General features: G+C 40.1%; 1 protein-coding gene across 3 annotated transcripts in view; it reads right to left on the reverse strand.

The window, feature by feature from the left end:
- The window catches only part of LOC114657387 (astrotactin-2-like), a 2,479,169-nt gene that overhangs the window by 1,489,569 nt on the left and 970,156 nt on the right, over positions 1-19,444 (reverse strand). For 2 of the 3 annotated variants that reach the window (XM_051931934.1, XM_028809183.2), the window contains exon 4: positions 16,194-16,343. The exons of the other annotated variant lie outside the window; for it this stretch is intronic. In XM_051931934.1, coding sequence (XP_051787894.1) covers positions 16,194-16,343 — 150 coding nt within the window. The remainder of the gene's footprint in view (positions 1-16,193; positions 16,344-19,444) is intronic. 3 annotated transcript variants of the gene reach the window in all.

A 19,444-nucleotide genomic window follows, 5' to 3' on the forward strand; every position in this document is an offset into this window, starting at 1 on the left:
AAGTACAACATTTTGTATTTGAAGATGCTTATGTCATATGGGCTGATGCAGAGAAAATAAATAGCACTACTACATTTTGTCAGGCATGTGCATCTGACGGACACCACAAAGACTCATCCCAGGTACGTAATACCCAAAAGGGATGCTGCTGCTAACAGGCTTGTGCCCAGAGAAGGATAACTGACCACACCCCTTATAAAAGGGAGACGCTCCCAAATGCTGATGTTGTATCATTTGGACCAGAACCTCTGAGAAAGACGAGCTCCCCAGAAATTTTGAGCCCATTAATTACTGTAGCCATTGAGGAAATTTATGTTTATTTCAGCTCCATCAACTACCTGTTTATTTTGTATGTGCCCCAGTTGGCACCCCAACACTGCAAGGGCTAAGAATATTTCTTCCACCAGTTCACAATTCAAACCGATTGAAGTTTTGAGAAAGGGATTTGCAGTACATGGTTTGCCAGAGGAGATTGTGCTAGATGATATTTCTGCTGAGTTTTGGAATTTCAAAAGATAAATTAAGTAAAACATAAAACATCAGCTCCTTATCATCCCGCAAACCAATGGATTGTCATCATGTCAGAGCTGAGAAACTGTAGTAGGACAATTTAACATAAAATAGCCCATATCTTGTTTCCTTACTGGTTGACTCCTCATGAAACAAACTGGAAAGGCACAAGTCCAATTCTTGTTAAACAGGCAATTAAGAAAGCAATGCGCGATCTGAGGCAACCATTTTCCAAGGTTTTGAAAAAAAGCCGGAAGAAGAATGTGACCCATGATTTTAATTCTCACCAAAATATTATAATATTATTATTTTTTGCTGAAACTTTTAGAACTTCTGAAACTGTTCAGAATTCCCTAACTACTCTAGGAAGTTGTGAAGAAATTTGTTGGGCCCGCTCTCAAAGTATTAGGAAAAATTTTGATAGAATAGCATTAGAATTTAGTTAAAGTTTATGTTTGATTTAAAAGTGGGGAGTAGCTGTGTATTAGTTAAATTTAGTATTGATCATGTTCCTCTGTTCACTGCAGCAGCAGTTAGTTCTGAGGATCGTCTCCTCATAGTACCATTCTACGTAGTGTGGCCTTGATCCGCAGCTAGTACGGTACACTGCAACTGACCTTACGAGTCTGAATGCGTGGAGAGTGTATGCTTCTTATGGCAAAATAAGGTCTTCCCACAAGATGCATAGATGGTTATGGGAGTCAGGGAATGGGCAATGCTGTTCCAGAAGATACATATTCTGCTTTTCTCTGTGTACGTGTAAGTCAAAGTCAAAGCAAACTTTATTGTCATCTCAACCATATACAAGTATACAGATAGACGAAATTGCGAAGCTCAGGGTCCACAGTGTAACAAGATGAAGTGCAAATAATAAATAAAAAATAAATTAAAAATAGAATTAAAATTTAAATTTAAAATTAAAACACAAACAAGACAAGACATTGCGCAAAGACAAGACAAAGAAGTAGCAGCAATATTGACGTGTAATAAGCAATATGAACATTGATGCAATGTATGGTATTTTCAATCTAGATACATACATATAGTCAATAGATAAGTAATATAATAAATAAATAATAGATATAGATAATACAGAAATTATCAGTGTATGGTAATAGATGTTTAAGACATGTGTAAACAATGACAGGTCAGAATGTTTCACACCAGAAGGATATCTAGAATGTCAAAATACTTAAAGGTCAGTATGAGATTTTCAGTTCTTCTCTACATACACACTTGTCTTTGCAGGACAGTGGCTCACATGTATAAAAGTTCTGTTTTTAGAGGTGGTTGAGGCCGTGTGGAAGGTCCCAGGGGGCAGCCTGGTGTTAAGGAGTCTGAGAGCTTAAGGGGGTAAAAGCTATCCTGCAGCCTGGCAGATCTGGCTCTGATGCTGCAGTATCTTCTCTTGGATGGCAAAGGTGTGAGAAGTCCATGTGAGGGGTGTAAGGGCTCCTGCACAATGCTGCAGGCCTTGCGGACACTGCGTTTGTCAAATATGTCCTGTAGTGAAGGGAGAGGCACCCCAATAATGTTCTCTGCTGTCTTCACTATCCTTTGCAGGCGCTTGCGGTCGGATATATTGTAGCTGCCATACCAGACAGTGATGCAGCTGGTCAGAACACTCTCAATGGTGCCTCTGTAGAACATGGTGAGTATGGAAGGGGGAAGACTTGCTCGCTTCAGCCGCCTCAGGAAGTGTAGTGTCTGCTGGGCTTTCTTGTTTAGTGATGAGGTGTTATGCGTCCACGTATGTTCCTCAGTTATGTGCACAATGAGGAACTTGGTACTCCTAACAGTCTCCATATCTAAACCGTTGATGCTGAGTGGGATGTAGGCAAGATGTGATTTTCTGAAGTCCACGATTATCTCTTTTGTCTTGTCAACATTGAGAGACAGATTGTTGTCTTCACACCATGCGGACAGCCGTTCTACCTCATCTCTGTATGCTGTTTCATCATCCCTGCTTATCAGTCCCAGCACCGTTGTTTCATCGGCAAACTTGATGATGTGGTTGGTGGTGTGCGTGGCTGTGCAGTCGTGAGTCAGCAGGGTGAACAGCAGTGGAAGTGAAGACAGCAGTGGAGTATGTGTGTGTGTGAGCGAGAGAGTGTCGGAAAGTAAAATATTGGAACTCTACTTGAAGATATGCATGTACAGTATATGTGCTCATAAGTGATTATCGCAAGAAAATTCAAGGAAAGATTCACTCAGGTGGTTTATTTCAGACCCTCAAGTCAACACAGGGGTTAAAATATTTTTATCATAAGGCTATAACATAGGAAAAATGTGCAAAAGGGAAGAATTCTGAATACGTTCTGATTGCAATTTCCACTTTCCACTGTAATACAGTGTAATGTCAGCCTATGTTGTAACATTATGCCATGTCTTTATGTTGCATTTAATTTTTTTCCAAGGTATCTTTGCAGTTATTGTATAGCACGTTGAGTCCATAACTGTAAGTGCGCTTAATAATAACAAAAAGTAAATGAATAGTGAATTAATATTAAAAAGTTAGTCTCTGCTCTTTTAAATAATTGTTAATTGGTTCAAGTAGTTCCTTAAACCGTTCCACGCCTCTGCATTTAATGTATAACAGAGAAAAACAGAAGAAAACAACTGAAATGGTTCCTATTGAGCGGGTCAGATATTGATTGCTGTCACCGGGTTACTAATTATTTTCTGAGCCCTTTCTGTAATGATTTTCAAAGTCTCTGTCATCTGGCTGCCATCTCCCTCTTGTAAGCCACGGTCATGGCCTCCACATCTGCTTACTCAATATTCACATATCTCTGAGGAATTAGGCGACTGTTGAAAGCAGACTAGACTTACTGTACTCGTGGTCAGTAACAAATACTGGGTGACTCATTTGGATTGCTTTACGCTGGAAAACAGTCAAGAATGTTTGTCTAATATTGAAATACTTATAAGCAGTATTGAGTGGCACAATGGCATAGTGGTAACGTTGCTGCATCACAGTAAGGATACCGGGGTTTACTTTCTAGCTGCTGCCTGTGTGAAGTTTGCATGTTCTCCCCATGAGCGCATGGTTTTCTCCCACAGTCTAAAAATGTGAATTATGGGCCGACTGTTGATGCTAAAAGGCACCTGGTGTGTGTGTGTATATGTTCTCCCTGAGATATACTGGCACCCTGTCCAGGGATTATTCCTGCTGTGTGCCCGATGCCTGTGGGTTTAGAAAATGAACGGATGGATAATTAGCAGTGCAGACTCTACTATGTTCCATCCATCCATCCATTTTCTAACCCGCTGAATCCGAACACAGGGGTCTGCTGGAGCCAATCCCAGCCAACACAGGGCGCAAGGCAGGAAACAATCCTGGGCAGGGTGCCAACCCACCACAGGACACACACAAACACACCCACACACCAAGCACACACTAGGGCCAATTTAGAATCGCCAATCCACCTAACCTGCATGTCTTTGGACTGTGGGAGGAAACCGGAGCGCCCGGAGGAAACCCACACAGACACGGGGAGAACATGCAAACTCCATGAGGGAGGACCCGGGAAGCGAACCCAGGTCCCCCAACTGCGAGGCAGCAGCGCTACCCACTGCGCCACCGTGCCGCCCCTCTACTATGTTCTCTCCTCATTATTTAATTTGATGTTTGATTTCTATATTTCCTCATATCAGCCTACAAATAAAACAGCAAGGGACCTTCAATATTGTACTGCAAATTCTTCACAAGCAATTAGCACAAAATATTTTTATATGGAGGTTGATTGATCGGTACAAGCTGTTTAGATTGCTTGCCATCATAGACTGCTGGAAAAGAGGCACAGACATCAAAGGCAGTGATTACTGTCACTAGGCAGGGTCTCAGCGGTCATCCTTGTTGACCTCAAGGTCTCGGTGTTGGGAAGGAGGTTAAGCTCCCATGGGCAGTGCTTCTGTTACAGCTGTTGCTAAATAAATGAATTGTGCATGAGGCAGCCTCACACAGTAAATACTGACTTTTATTCCTGTTAGGTCGCCTTGGTTCTCTTCTGTGACAGATTTTATTGATCGGGGCACCACCTCATGGAAGAAAGTTATTGCAGTACAGATCATCTAATGTAGGGTGTCATGATGTTATGACTGCTGCCATATAGCTCTTTGTTGAATTTGCATGTTATTCACAATTTTTTGCATGGACAGTTCTCTTTCTGTTCTGATAGTTAAGTTTCGCATTCAATTCAAAATTCTTCTGTTAACTTTTAAGGCTCTCCACAACCTTGCCCCACCATATCTGTCCGACCTCCTCCATGTTGCCATTCCTTCCCACACCCTTACATCCTCTTCCTCCATCCACTTGACTGTCCCCTTCATCGGCTCTGCTCCCCAGCTCTGGAACTCATGACCATCTGAGCTTAGAAATATTGAATCATTCTCATTTTTCAAATCTAAACTTAAAACTCATTTGTTTAAGACTGCTTTTTCTCTTTGATTACAATTTCTCTGTCTGATTTAATTTTTGTATTTTAGTTTTGTTTATAATGTGTGGTTTATCTATTGTTCAGTGTCCTTGAGTGTTTATAAAGGTGCTTACAAATAAATAAAACATATTATTAGTGTCTATAACAAGCCAAATGAACATTTAGAGATATATTTTAAGTTGCATCTTAAGATATCTGAATATTCATTTAAGATCTATCTATTGGTTTCAAGGTATTTTAAGATGCATTTTGAGATTTCTCAAATAGATTTCCAGTCAAGAGACCTGAAACGCAGTTCAAAGTATCTTGAAATGCATTCTCATGCATTATGAGATACCCCACAAACATTTCGAGATCTCTTAAGAGAATAAGTTTGTAGGCCTGTTGAGATATCTGAAATGCAATCCAACTTATCTGAAAATGACACCCCATGTTTGAGGTATCTCAAAAATAGCAGAAAGTTATCTGGGGATATCTCAAAATGCATTTGAGATATCTCAACATCCAGTCCATTTTAAGATATCTGAAATACATTTTATTTTAAGACTAGCGACTTGGCGCGCGCTACGCTGCGCGTTGGATGACCACAGTTCAAGGACTCCCTGTTTAAACGCAGCTGCCAGTTGTGAACTGGGTCCTTCATCGCACCGCATTTGATTTTTGCATGGGAAACAAAATTTCAAAACAAAACCCATGATTCACGAAGTGTGGGACGCAGACGAATCAGAATCATATACGTTGTGTAAATGGTTGTAAGGAAGAGGAGGATCATACCGTTGAGGATGTCCTGTGCTTGTCGAGGGGGCATGTAGTGGTACTTCATTCTGAAGAGCAAAGCGATGTAGGTCATTTGAGTGGTCTTCATGTTTGCTTCAAGTAAGTGGTCATGCGTAATGTGTCCTCTCTCTCTGTAGGGGTTTGTCTATTACGGTTGTTTTGCAATCATAAGGACCTGTCGTCAGGTGTCTCATTGGCACGCTTTTGCGTCTTTCTTTCGCGATCATGGCGTAATCTGTCTTCTCTCTCTGTAGGGGTTTCAGTTGCCTTTCGTTGTGCGGCAGAGACGCGTTGTTGAGCTAATCTGTGTGAATGCTGAGTGTCCGTTTGTTGCAAGCGACTGGCAGGCCTTTGCCTCGTGATCACGCTGTAATGTGTCCTCTCTTGCAGCAGCAGATTCAGTTGCCTTTCGTTTTGGCATTGTTCCTTAAGGTCTCCTCCGTACAAGTGGACATGGGTAGCTGAAGACGGAAAGGCATAGTGGGCCGGAAGGGAGAAAATAGAAAATCGCGGCTTGTAAAACACGAATTGGTGACCAGGGGAACCATCCGACTCAGACGCGGGCCTCGAAATACTCAAGTGCACATGTAGCAAAGTGTAAATGTTATTTATAATTTTTTTTTTTGTTATGAACTTCCCCAAAAGAGTTGATCCCTGTAAATGGTTAATAGTATATCAACAATATAATCTATTGTAGTACGGGCGTTAATTAGCATCACACCTCATAACCTGCATGCACCATGTTTTTGGCTCTAACGCCAGAAGCGCGGTAGACGCTGTAAGGGTAGGTTGTGGTTTCTGTTTCTTTCCTGATTTTTTTATTTCATTTACTTTGTGTTAATAATTTATAATCGATTTCATTTATTATTTAATAGGCAGAGGGGAGAAGACGTTAATGTGACGCTCTGTCTATTTTCTTTACTTTTGTTTTGAAAAGGTATGCTATATATATATCTATAATAATAAAAGGCAAAGCCCTCACTGACTGACTGACTGACTCACTCACTCACTCACTCACTGACTGACTGACTCACTCATCACTAATTCTCCAACTTCCCGTGTAGGTGGAAGGCTGAAATTTGGCAGGCTCATTCCTTACAGCTTACTTACAAAAGTTAGGCAGGTTTCATTTCGAAATTCAAAACGTAATGGTCATAACTGGAACATATTTTTTGTCCATACACTGTAATGGAGGAGGCGGAGTCACGTATCGCGTCATCACGCCTTCCACGTAATCACGTGAACTAAAAACAAGGAAGAGATTTACAGCATGAGTCACACGCGGGAACGAAGGTAAATGACGTTAATTTTTGACTGTCTTTTAATACTGTGTAAGCATACATATTAACACATGTGCAATTAAACGTGTGCATTTACGGGGTGATTTCTCAGGCTTAAAAGCTCACCTTTTATCAAACGCGGGAACAAAGGTAACTGACGTTGTTCACTGTCTTTTAATACTGTGTAACCATACATATTAACACATGTGCAATTAAACGTGTGCATTTACGGGGTGATTTCTCAGGCTTAAAAGCTCGCCTTTTACTAAAAAGGTAAATGCAAAACTATTTTCAATCAGTTTATTGAAACGCTCCCGTTAAGGATTGCAATAACATATTCGTGAGATAAAACAACGAAGTAGGGGGAAATGGAGGAAGAGCCGCAAACAGCGAAGAGCAAAAAATTAATTAAACAATTGAGAACGGAGCGAGTGAAGCATACAAGCATGTTCATAAGGGAAACAAAGCACGGTGTAAAACGTAAGTTTAAATTAAGTTTATAGAAACGCTCCCGCTGCGGATTGCAATAACATATTCGCCAGATAAAAGTTTAATGAGAAGACATGAGGTATAAACGAACCACACGCCGTGGCGCAACATAGGGGCAACAGTTTCAACCATTCTATGATCCACGGTAGCAAATTATAGAAGAAGATTTTACTGTTTAATAATTTATAATTATATGAAATGTGCTTCTTATATATTACTTCATATTCTCATATGATAATGATGTTAATGTTGTTTATATTGATTTCTATGTTATTGTAAGTGCATCTATGTGTGTATATGTATGTATGTATGTATGTATGTGTATATATATATATATATATATATATATATATATATATATATATATATAAAAAATATATATATAAAAAATTTATGTGTATATGTATATATAATATATCTGTATATGTGTCTATATATGTGTGTATATGTGTATATGTATATATATATGACAGCAACACTCATAACAATGACAACACAATTACATTGACAATCATGTTACGTTATTTTTAAACTGTTTCGTTTACTTTTTCATAACCTCTTTAACACACTACTTCTCCACTGCGAAACGCGGGTATTTTGCTATATATAATATATGTGTATATGTATGTATATATATATATATATATATATGACAGCAACACTCATAACAATGACATCACAATTACATTGACAATCATGTTACGTTATTTTTAAAATGTTTCCTTTACTTTTTCATAACCTCTTTAACACACTACTTCTCCGCTGCGAAGCGCGGGTATTTTGCTAGTATATATATATATATATATATATATTATATATATATATATATATATTTTCTTTCATTTTCACTTGTTGAGAATATATAATTAGGATTTTTTTTGTATAAAGTCTATGTGTATTGTAAATAGTTCTGTTTGGAAAATTGGATTCATTTCTTTTTGTAAATAGTTTTTATATGTAATGTGTTTATATAAATAAAAACGCGAGAAGCGCGGTGGACGCTGTAGGGGCAGAGGGGAGAAGACGTTAATGTGACGCTCTGTCAATTTCTTTACTTTTCTTTTGTAAAGATTTTTGGGAACAGGAAAAATAAAAGCAAAGGGGAAAGAACGGAGGGGGTAAGCAGGAATTCTGAGAGGGGAAGGACTGGGGCTTTTCTACGGGGGCGGCTATACAGCCAAAAGGAACCCGGACACGGACGCCGCGCTTGGCTTTTATTATATAGATATCTAGAAACGTCATCAAGATATCTAAAAATGTATTTCAGATATTTTCCTATTGGCTCACATTTCAGATGTCTAAAATACATTTTTAGGTATCTCAAGTTCCTTTCACGATGTCTAAAAAAATATTTCATCTGAAATACATTTTGAGATATCGCAAAATAACTTCCTGTTCATTTCGAGATATCTCAAATTCATTTTAAGATATTCTAAAAATCATCATCATCATCAAATTCTTCCACGTGAAGCCTGAAAACCACGAGGTTCTGATTGAGATCATTTATGTTAGGTAGAATGCCTAGAGGGGGCTTGCTGGTCTCGTGGCATTGGAACCCCTGCAGATTTTTTTTTCTCCAGTTTTTTCTATCCTCCCTGGCCATCGGACCTTACTTTTATTCTATGTTAATTAGTGTTACCTAATTTTATTTCTGTATTTTGTCTTTTCTCTCTTTCTTCATCCTGTAAAGTACTTTGAGTTACACATTTTGTATGAAAATGTGCTTTATAAATAAATGTTGTTGTTGTTGTAAAATAGACAGGATATCCTATTGACAGAATAGCAAATTTTACAGGAAGTGATTTTCTTAAAATGCATGCAAGGTCAATTTGCGATATCTCAAAATATGTGCACAATATCTTGAAAGCAGACCTTAGACTGTTTTGGATAGCCAGTCTGTTTGCAGCTTACAGCAGCTTTTGATTTTTATAGGACGCGACCTTGAGCTTGTGTGGTAATATTGCTGTGTTTTGAGAAACTGTAAAAATGTTAGCCACGGTGCTGGTGGACAGTTAAATAGGTGTGTGTGCTTAATTGGAGCAAGAAGGGGGAAGACATGTGGCTGCATTTTTTAAAAACTTTTCCAAAAAGAGTTCAGTTTTCAATTCAGTTTTTAGTTTAGTGTTCACTTGATGTTTCCTTGCTTTTCTGACACTTTGAGAGAAGAGACAGACATATAAATGAAGCCTTGCTCTCTGCTTAGCTGCTGGGCACTTTCCAAAGAGCTCTGGGTCTTGCAAGAAATATTTAATTTCAATTATAGATTAAGAGTATATAACAGCTAAGGAATTGCCATGTTAGAAATGTCATCTGGGATTATAAGAATAATGCATGAACCCACCAAGGGTGTATAATTTGTTGTATTGCTTATATTTGCTGCTGATTATTTTCAGATAACTAGAATTTAAGTAATGGCTTAAACTCAATGTCTCTTTTGTTACACACGTGCACATGGGAGGCAGCAGGGTGTTCTAGCTAACGCTGAAACGCAGGAACAGAGGGTAATCAAGTGTCCTAACGCCTCTTCTCCGCTCTTACAGGAGCAGTAAGACCTAATTCTCTTCCTCTTCTGGCTCCAGACCACGCCCCTTGATGACCTCACTTCCGCCTCTCCTCCACATGATTTGCCTCTTCCTTCCCCTCAACTATAAAAGCCTACCACCATTGCTCTGCAGTTAGTCCCTGATTGTGACTACTCGGAGGAGTATCACACCGTTTTTCTTTGAAACCGAGTCTATCAATATACGGGATGGATCCCCAAAACCTGTCTCTTTGTCTCTTTCACACTTTCCAGTTTTTGATTACCACCATAGCCAAGTTCTGGTTGTTCATTCCTTGTCTAGCTGTGGTCCGTTAAGAGCATGAGGGATGCTTTGCAAAGTCCTCTATTGGTGGTAAACTGGGTTGAATTAAAAGAGTGAAAATAAAAGACAGTCCCAGTCAGCGAGCAGCCTGCCATTAGAGGTCTTTGCAGTAAAATAAGGGCAATGAGACAAGTAAGAGATTACAGATAACAATTATATTGCTGGTTTTAACATTGATAGCCATTCCATGACCAAAGTCACCTGTTATCCGTGCTCCTGGGCCCATTCCTTCCTGCCTCGAAACCATATGACTAGATATTTGGCCATTTTGAGTCAGTTCAATTCTGAGCTCCAGTCTGAAACGATGTTATATACAATTTGTTGAGTATTTTTCATTGTTACCTTATTTCAGTTATATTGACATTGTTCTGTCTCCTTTTTGTAGTACCTTTAGTGATAGGTGCACATCACATGCTAAAACAATATCATACACTAAAACAATATCATACAGCCAGCACCATCATAAACCGATGGCTTCCTCTACAAATTACGATGGAAATTCGAGTTTCGTCATTTGTGTAGACAATGGAAACAACTCTTTATTGCAGACAACCCCTTTGTCTATGTAACTATTCAAACTTTTCAGATTCACTTCACTTGGAGATTAAAAAAGTATCTATCTATCTATCTATCTATCTATCTATCTATCTATCTATCTATCTATCTATCTATCTATCTATCTATCTATCTATCTATCTATCTATCTATCTATCTATCTATCTATCTATCTATCTATCGTGCCTTTTACAATGGTACTGCTATGTATATAACAGGAGTTATCACCAATCAGGGTAATATTTATTTAGTGATCATTAACTTAGCTTTTAAAAGGCAAATTCTAGTCAAACAAACAATTGTTCACCCTTAGAAAACGTTTGAAAATGCTTCATTATGGGTGAAAGGTATGGGCAGACCTAACCCGTGTCCCCAAAAATTCTGAAAAGCATTCAAACCATTGATGCAGCAGGAGTTGTTTTGCTAAATACGAACTTGTGTACTTGAGAACTTTGGTGGTACTTAAAGATAAATGAGACCAAGATGCACTTCGTCACTGAAAGGCTCTTTGCAATTAGGAACAAGTTACAAAGTCATGTAGTTGAAACAGAAATCGGTCTGAAAAGGAGATATTGAGAAAGTTTATGCTGTGATCCTTTTGAACTGGAAAGTCAGAATTTCCATGTTCCTTGTCGGAAATTTCCACTAGAATGCGACCACAAGTCAGATTTCCTACTTGGAAAATCCGGTGACTCTCATCAACCACAACCTCAAAATTCAAGATGGCTCCACCACGCATCAAGTTGTAGCATCATACTATTTGTGTCTCATTAAATCAGTTGTACACACAGTAATGTCCAACTTCTATCAGCAGATATTTTGCTACACTGTTTAGATGCGCACAATACTCTGTTATGGAGCTGTTCAATAGTAGCTTGCATTCCAAAAAGAGCAAGCACAACAAAGGTCTTCTTGGCGACATTTATGCTGGTTTTTTGATCCTTTTACTAGAATGAGATCAACTCATTTGTGACATCATTCCCAGCTCCGATATCCGATTTGCCAGGAAAACAGAACGCAGCAGTAGTGATTCACTAAACCAACAAGCTTGATGGACTGATTAGCCTCCTGTAAGTTTGTTAAACTTCTTATACTCTTACTAGTCATTTAGCCCGTTACAATAATGGGCGCTAGAACAGTAGTGCATAAACATTAGTAGGAACAGTCTATATTAAATGGCAAGGGACTTTGACCTCATTCTTTTTGTTGGTCGTATTTTTCTTTCTTTCAGCCTTTCTTTTGTTGATGTTTACTTGCTGAGCTGACCGTTCTTCGTGGGCTGCCGCCGTGTATTGTGTGTCTTTAATTTTCTGTGACAATAATACTGTCTTGTATGGCTCTATTCAATAAGGGCACGCACAAAAAGGCGAACTTCAAAAGGGCGACCTCAATTGATCGCGGAGAATAAAGGCATTCATAGATAATTTAGTTCAAATGGCTCTGGAATATGTGAAGAGCAACAAAGGTGCAGATCTTTATTTACGCGCGCCTTTATTCGCTGCGCCCAATTGAGGTCACCCTTTTGAGGCTCACCTTTTTGTACGTGCCTTTATTGTAGGATGCCTGTGCGCGCCCTTATTGAAGGATACTGTCTTGTACGTTCGCTGGCTTGTACGTCCGTAATATACCTTTAATTTTCTCTGGCGGTAATACAGGCGTATGCGTCGGTAATATGCCTTTAATCTCCTCTGACAGTAATACTGGCTTGTATGTGGCTGTAATATCATCACTGTATTGTGTACCTTTAATTTCCTCTCGCAGTAATACTGGTTTGTATTTCCGTAAAACGCCTGCAACTTTCTCTGATAGTAATATCGCGCATCGCACCGTGCCCCGCGCATGCGCACTTCACCAGAAGACACACACACACGGACACCTGGACGCACACAGGGATTTTATTAAAGAGGATATTTCCATTGTATTAATTTTACTTACTTTTAATTTTAAGTCAGAAATAATCGATACCCACTAGAATGCCAGAAACTGTAATATTGTACATACAAGGAGTATATTGCTGCAGCAGGTAATGATGTTGGTCCAGGACTGAATGGATCTCCAGTCTAGGTGTGTTTCCTGCTTGAATTGTAAAAGTTTGATTCAGGTATATGGATGGACCTACCAGGGTCTCTTTTGTTGAATTTTACATTTATCTTTTATGCCACTTCTGGCAATTCCAGTTTTAATGTGAGAGCTACATGCTCAATTAGCCACTGATGATAATGTCTTATATTCTACCTGTCAGGTTCTTATCACTGGGCAAAGGCAGTTCCTGACATATGGACTCTTCGTTTAGTGCCCACTTAATAAAAGGTCCAGTCAACAGCACTGGAAGCTGTGACACATCTTTTCTTTCTCTACGATTTAGCATGGAAATGAACTGTGGTGAATTGATTGAATCTTTTTAAAGCTAAATCTTTGCACACAGAAAGAAAAAAAGAAATTCTTTGACAGCAATGTGTCGCATGAAAAGAACACAGCTAAGATAATGAGAAACCGGAAAGTCCACCGCTGGCAGGTCTGCCTATTTTTTGTTCTTATGTGCTTGTAAATGTGCTTGGATGTCATTAAAAAGAGAAAATGAAAATGGCACTGCTGGAAAGCAAATCTTTTTTGGAATGACCACCTTTCAAATTTGCTGTTGACGTTAAAGGCTAAATATGGATAATGGCTTGTCCTGTAGATACTGGGGAAAACAACTGGAATATTTATGACAGGGGGATTAACATTTATTTTCAGTGCAGGAAATGTATCACTTTCTTCAGCAAAACAGTACATGCAGTATTTTCCCAAAATTGTTTATATATTGTTTTATTTTCTCTCTTACTTTTTTATTTGATATCATATACTATATTAAACCCCGAGGGGAAATCATCTTTTTGCATGACCTTTGAAGGTCTGAGCATAGGGTCAGCCATTGTACAGCAAGGCCCCTGGAGCAATTTTCAGGTTGTGTCAGATGGTTGGGACGCCTCTGCAGTGGAAGGACCTGGGGAAAGAGCTTATTCAGGGCATTACCTCCCCCGGACTGCTAGGTGGCAGCCCCCCTGAGTTATAGTGGTACCATGGACTCCCACATGGGAGTTGGAGTTTGGCTGCAGCCTTGTTGGGTTCCATGGGCGCCACCAGGGGATGCTGCAGATACTGCTAAGCTGTTTCTTGCAGCACTTCCGGGTGTCCTATAAAAGGAGCCAGCTGCCACTACGCTGGGAGCCAGAGTCAGAAGCTTGGCAGGAGGAGTGGAAGTGGATTGAGAGGAAGAGAAAGAGAGAAAGAAGAAGAAAGGAAAGTGCTGTGTGCTTGCACTTTAGAATTGGGTTGTGTAGGCAGGAAATGGGGGAAAGCATTTCCCACGAGGAATTAGGAAAAAAAAATAAAGGCGTGTGTGTTGAACTTGTGTCCTGCGTTAGTCTGTGTTGGGTTTGGGCAGCAGGAGCACCCTCTGCAGGCCACAATGTTAAGGGCCTTGCTCAAGGACCCAATGGAGTAGGATCCATTCTAGCAGTAACAGGATATGAACCAGCAGCTTTCCAGATGCCTGTGCAGATCCTTAACCTCAGAGCCACCACTCCAACAGCTTATCAATAAACTTCACCATCTATGTGCTAAAAGCTGAGTCCATAGCCTCATTAGCGTGAAGTTTCTTCACAATCTATGAACCATTCGCAACCTAAACCACAGAAGCCCTGCACTGTGTTATGCTCGGTCATTTTCACCTTCTTCTTAGTCTTAAACCAAAGTCAATAAAAAAATAAGTTTCAACTTCACCTTAAAATGTATTGCTTTGTCTCCTGAGATGTACAGGAGAAACATACTTCATGAGAGCTGCGATACACGATGCTTCTTAATTGCCATATTTCTGGTTATATGTTGCTATCTGCAATGTGGGGCTAATACATCTAACTGTCTTAATGATTACTGTATACATGACCTTTTCAAAGATGTACAGCAGAATAGTATAGTCATATTATTAGTTAATTACTCCATTGACAATAGATAACATTATATTACAGGGTTATGGGAAATCTTTTATAAAAATCCACCCATCCATTCTCCAACCCGCTATATCCTAACTACATGGTCATGGAGGTCTGCTGGAGCCAATCCCAGCCAACACAGGGTGCAAGGCAGGAAACAAACCCCGGACAGGGTGCCAGACCACTGCAGGGCGTGCATACACACACACACACACCCACACACCAAGCACACACACTAGGGACAATTTAGAATCGCCAATGCACCTAACCTGCATGTCTTTGGACTGTGGAAGGAAACCAGGGTACCTGGAGGAAACCCACACAGACATGGGGAGAACATGCAAACTCCATGCAGGGAGGACCCGGGAAGCGAACCGCGCAGCGCTACCACTGCGCCACGGTGCCGCCCCTTTTATAAAAATGATTATTAAAATTATGATTTGCAAATATTTTTTTGCAAAATCGCACTGCAGTTTTCTTGCAGCTACAATTACTCAGCTAATCAATTAATCTCCTACAGTATATAATACTATTCATATCTATTTATCTATCTACTGTATTATATACTGTAGCTTTTTACACATCAATCAATCAATTAATCAATCAATCATATGGTGTTCTTCATATCTACAGTATATATAGTTATTATTTAGTGTCTTGCATATTTACAGTATCTCTTTATATCTCCAATATATAATTCTCTTCATATGTACTGTATTTGTCTGTTATAAAATGTATATCTATCTATCTATCTATCTATCTATCTATCTATCTATCTATCTATCTATCTATCTATCTATCTATCTGTCTGTCTGTCTTTAAGTGCATTTCACTCTATCTGCAATCATATCTGCATATCTATTATATTGTGCCTTTCGTATTTATAGTAGATCATCTATTTATATCTCCATTATATGGTGCTCTTCATATCTGTATATCTGTGCAGTAGTGCTTTTCACATTTACAGTATTTGTCTACTTATTTCTCTATGATACACTGCTTTTAATATCTGCTTATCTGTCCATTTCAGAATGCCTTCTCATTTCTTATCTATTGTACAGCGTGTTTCCCATTTACTACACAATGTTTCTGATATCTATGAATCCATCTATCAGTTATATCGTCTCTTTTAGTTCTACCTAACTGTTATGTCTCTGCATTTACTTTTTCCAAAACTGCAAATAATTTATGAATGACTAAATTGAACTTGTTAACAAATTAAAATTTCTGAGGTACTTTATTTTAAAAATGAAGCAATGGTTACATGTGATAAGCAGTAGTTATAATGAGGAGACATCGTCCTACCTCTGGACCGGCTTCTTCTCTTCGGTCTGCTGGTAGATGAACTGCGAGATACTTGCTGCAAGTGGGCGATCTCTATCGGCGTGTTTGTCCGGAAACTCTCCTTGAACTTCTGCATCAAGCACTCCACAGTGTCTTGTTTGGTGTCGTTGGCTACAAGGTGTCAATGTTTTTACATTAAAATACATTAGCATGTAGCATTATAATATAATGTAAACTTAAAAATAAGTAAATACTTTGTTCTATTTAAAAAAAAAACATTTTCATCAATGTATTAAAATTATACTTTACATGGTATTTGTTCTTGCCAGATATGGAAAAATTAAAATGAGTTTAGTTGAACAAGCAGTATTAATATTTTTCAGACAGATACCAAATAAATTGGAAATTGCATAATTACACCAGAATCGACAAACTATTATGATTTTGTCCACATGAATCAGGTCAATCATATAAACACATTGATCCTCTACATTTAGGTCTAGTGTATTTTTTAGACATACGCCTAATGATATCTAAAATGCTTTAAGCTATTCTTCATCCCAACCTCATAAAAGCAAAATATTTAAACCAATATATTATACTAGCCAAACGCCGCATAATCAGGCCGCTTTTTTAATGATTTTTAAGCACAGGGAAAAAATTAACATTTGAAAAATCCGGAGGAGAGGGGAAGGACGCCCATTACGCCCCATCCGTCATGCTAGTCTGCTGATTTCTCGTTCAGTAACCTGTGAGTAGTGATGGGCGGGGTGAAGCCTCGCAAAGCATCAACACGTTTGAAGCAATTGTGTCGGAAATCGTATCGAAGCTTCGAAGCATTTGACACTAAGGAGTAAGGAGACAGTGGAAGATTGTGGATTCACTTCCCGGTTCATCCCTGTGTGGATAGCAAATTATCCGCGACAAACAAACTGTTTTACACGCTGCAAACCAATCCGCGCCGCTTTTTCAATGTTTTTTAATCCTTCGAGTTGCTAATTAACTAACTAACACCCACCCACTCAGCTTGTGTGAAAAAAATGCGCCCGTTCTTTCATCATTTTGTTGCAGCCTATCAAAGACTTGGTGATCATGTTTTGTAGACTCAACATATATTGGCTTTTCACTCAGTGTGAGGGCGCGCATTCATCTCAGATTATTACATCTTGCTAGACTAATCTGCTACACGGCTGCGTTTGAAAAACCGACTTATCCCGGATGAGTTTCACCGGCATTAATGATTAGGAATCTGGTTGGAACAACACCCTGCAGCCACAGGGGTTCACCAGGACCGAGTTCGGCAAACACTGCTGAACAGAGACGAAACCGACTCAGGTGAGGAGTGGGGGCAGGCAAAGTAGTTGGAGCTATTGATTATTCAGTGTTGTTTGCCTGGGTGTCTGATCTGCTCAACAGGATTATAAATGAAAGGAAAACAATGTGAAGGCAATGTCACAGGTGATCCTGTGGTATAGCAGGTCCACAGCTCCCCTTCAAAAGCCCATTTTTAAATAAATAATCATCGCACTCACAGTGTTGACTCATGCTTCGGGCATTTCTCCCCTGTGCAGTGTGTGAGCGAGTGAGGAGAGAGAGAGAAAGCCGGTACGTTAGAGTGAGCGAGAGCAGGCTCGAAGGCAATGTGTTCCTGTGGTATAGTGGGTCCATAGCTCACATTGAAAAGGCCATTTTTAATCAGGCGACTGACAGTAGTGGAGTCAGGCACAGAGAAGGTCAGCTGCAGAGAGAGCGTCTCGACTGTTGCAGGGCCTGAAGCAGGTGAGACGCTAATGAAAAAGAGGCACAGGGCTTATTGATTTTTAAAGACTGCTTCCTTCATTGTGTTTTAACTTCAGTTTTAAAGGATTGCGCGGCTCTCTCTTGCGCTGCCTGTGTGTGCCTCTGTCTCTCTGTGGCGCTGCCTCTGTGTGTGTGCGTGGCTCTCTCTCACGCGCTGCCTGTGTGTGCGCTTGTCTCTCTCTCTGGCGTTGCCTCTGTGTGTGTGCGCGTCTCTCTCTCGCGCGCTGCCTGTGTGTTTCTCTGTCTCTCTCTGGCGTTGCCTCTGTGTGTGTGTGTGTGTGCGCGTCTCTCTCTCGCGCGCTGCCTGTGTGTTTCTCTGTCTCTCTCTGGCGTTGCCTCTGTGTGTGTGTGTGTGTGCGCGTGCGTCTCTCTCTCTCGCGCTGCCTCTGTGTGAACCAAGATTCCACTGAGGTTGACTAATGAAAAGTCAACGTAGCTCAGAGCTGCAAGTGGAATGTGGCACAGACAAACAGAAATGACGGCATGTTTTTCGAGGCGTCGCGTCCGAGTTGGTGGGCGTGACTGTGATTTTTTCGTCGTATCCAATGGTCTAAGAGTTGGTGGGCGTGGCTCCTTCCTGCGTGCGCCATTGGCGTCTTACTTGTCGGCGGTTTAGTGAATCCACGCCCCTTCCGGCGTGCTTTCCATGGTCGGCTACTTGTCTCCTGGCTTAGTGAATTATATAATCCACGCCCCTTCCGGCATGCTTTCCATGGTCGGCTACTTGTCTCCTGGCTTAGTGAATTATATATATAGATATATATGTATATACTGTATACAGGGTGAATCAAAATTATGTTAACACTAATGGTACTTCTATGTATATACTTATATACAATTTTTGTGGACAATTTATGTGCCACATATGATACATGTGTTGAACATGATGGTGAACAGGTTGAGACATTCCTGTAAATCATTAAATCATCTTGCATATATGAACTATTTTTTGTGAATAAATTGTTTCTGCTATTCAAATATGAGCATAATTTTTACTCACCCTACATATATATATATATATATACAGTATATATATATACTAGCCAACCCGCGGCGTAGCATATGCCGCATAATTATGTATTGATGGGCGAACACTTCCTCAAAGACACAGTTGTCCAAATGGGGTGGGTTTGAGGATACGACTGTAGGTGAATGAAAAGATGGAACTCTGGACAGGGCAACATACCATTGTCCGTGACTGAAAACTGGAGGACCGCCGTTGCACCTCCACCTCCCAGAACGAGGGACGGTGCTGGACCGTGCTCGGGCACGGAGGGCGGAACGGGGGGAGAGGGGAAGGACGCCCATTCCGCCCCCTCTGCCCCGGCCCCCCCTGCCATTCTAGTCTGCTGATTTCTTAGTCATCATTCAGTATGCACTGCCTGCTCATGTGCCCGCCCCCAACTCCTCACGTGAGTCGCTTTCTTCTGTGTACAGTCCACATGCACCTGTGAGTCACGTTGACGTTTTAT

This window comes from Erpetoichthys calabaricus, chromosome 9, assembly GCF_900747795.2.
Source record: "Erpetoichthys calabaricus chromosome 9, fErpCal1.3, whole genome shotgun sequence".
Classification (NCBI taxonomy): domain Eukaryota; kingdom Metazoa; phylum Chordata; class Cladistia; order Polypteriformes; family Polypteridae; genus Erpetoichthys; species Erpetoichthys calabaricus.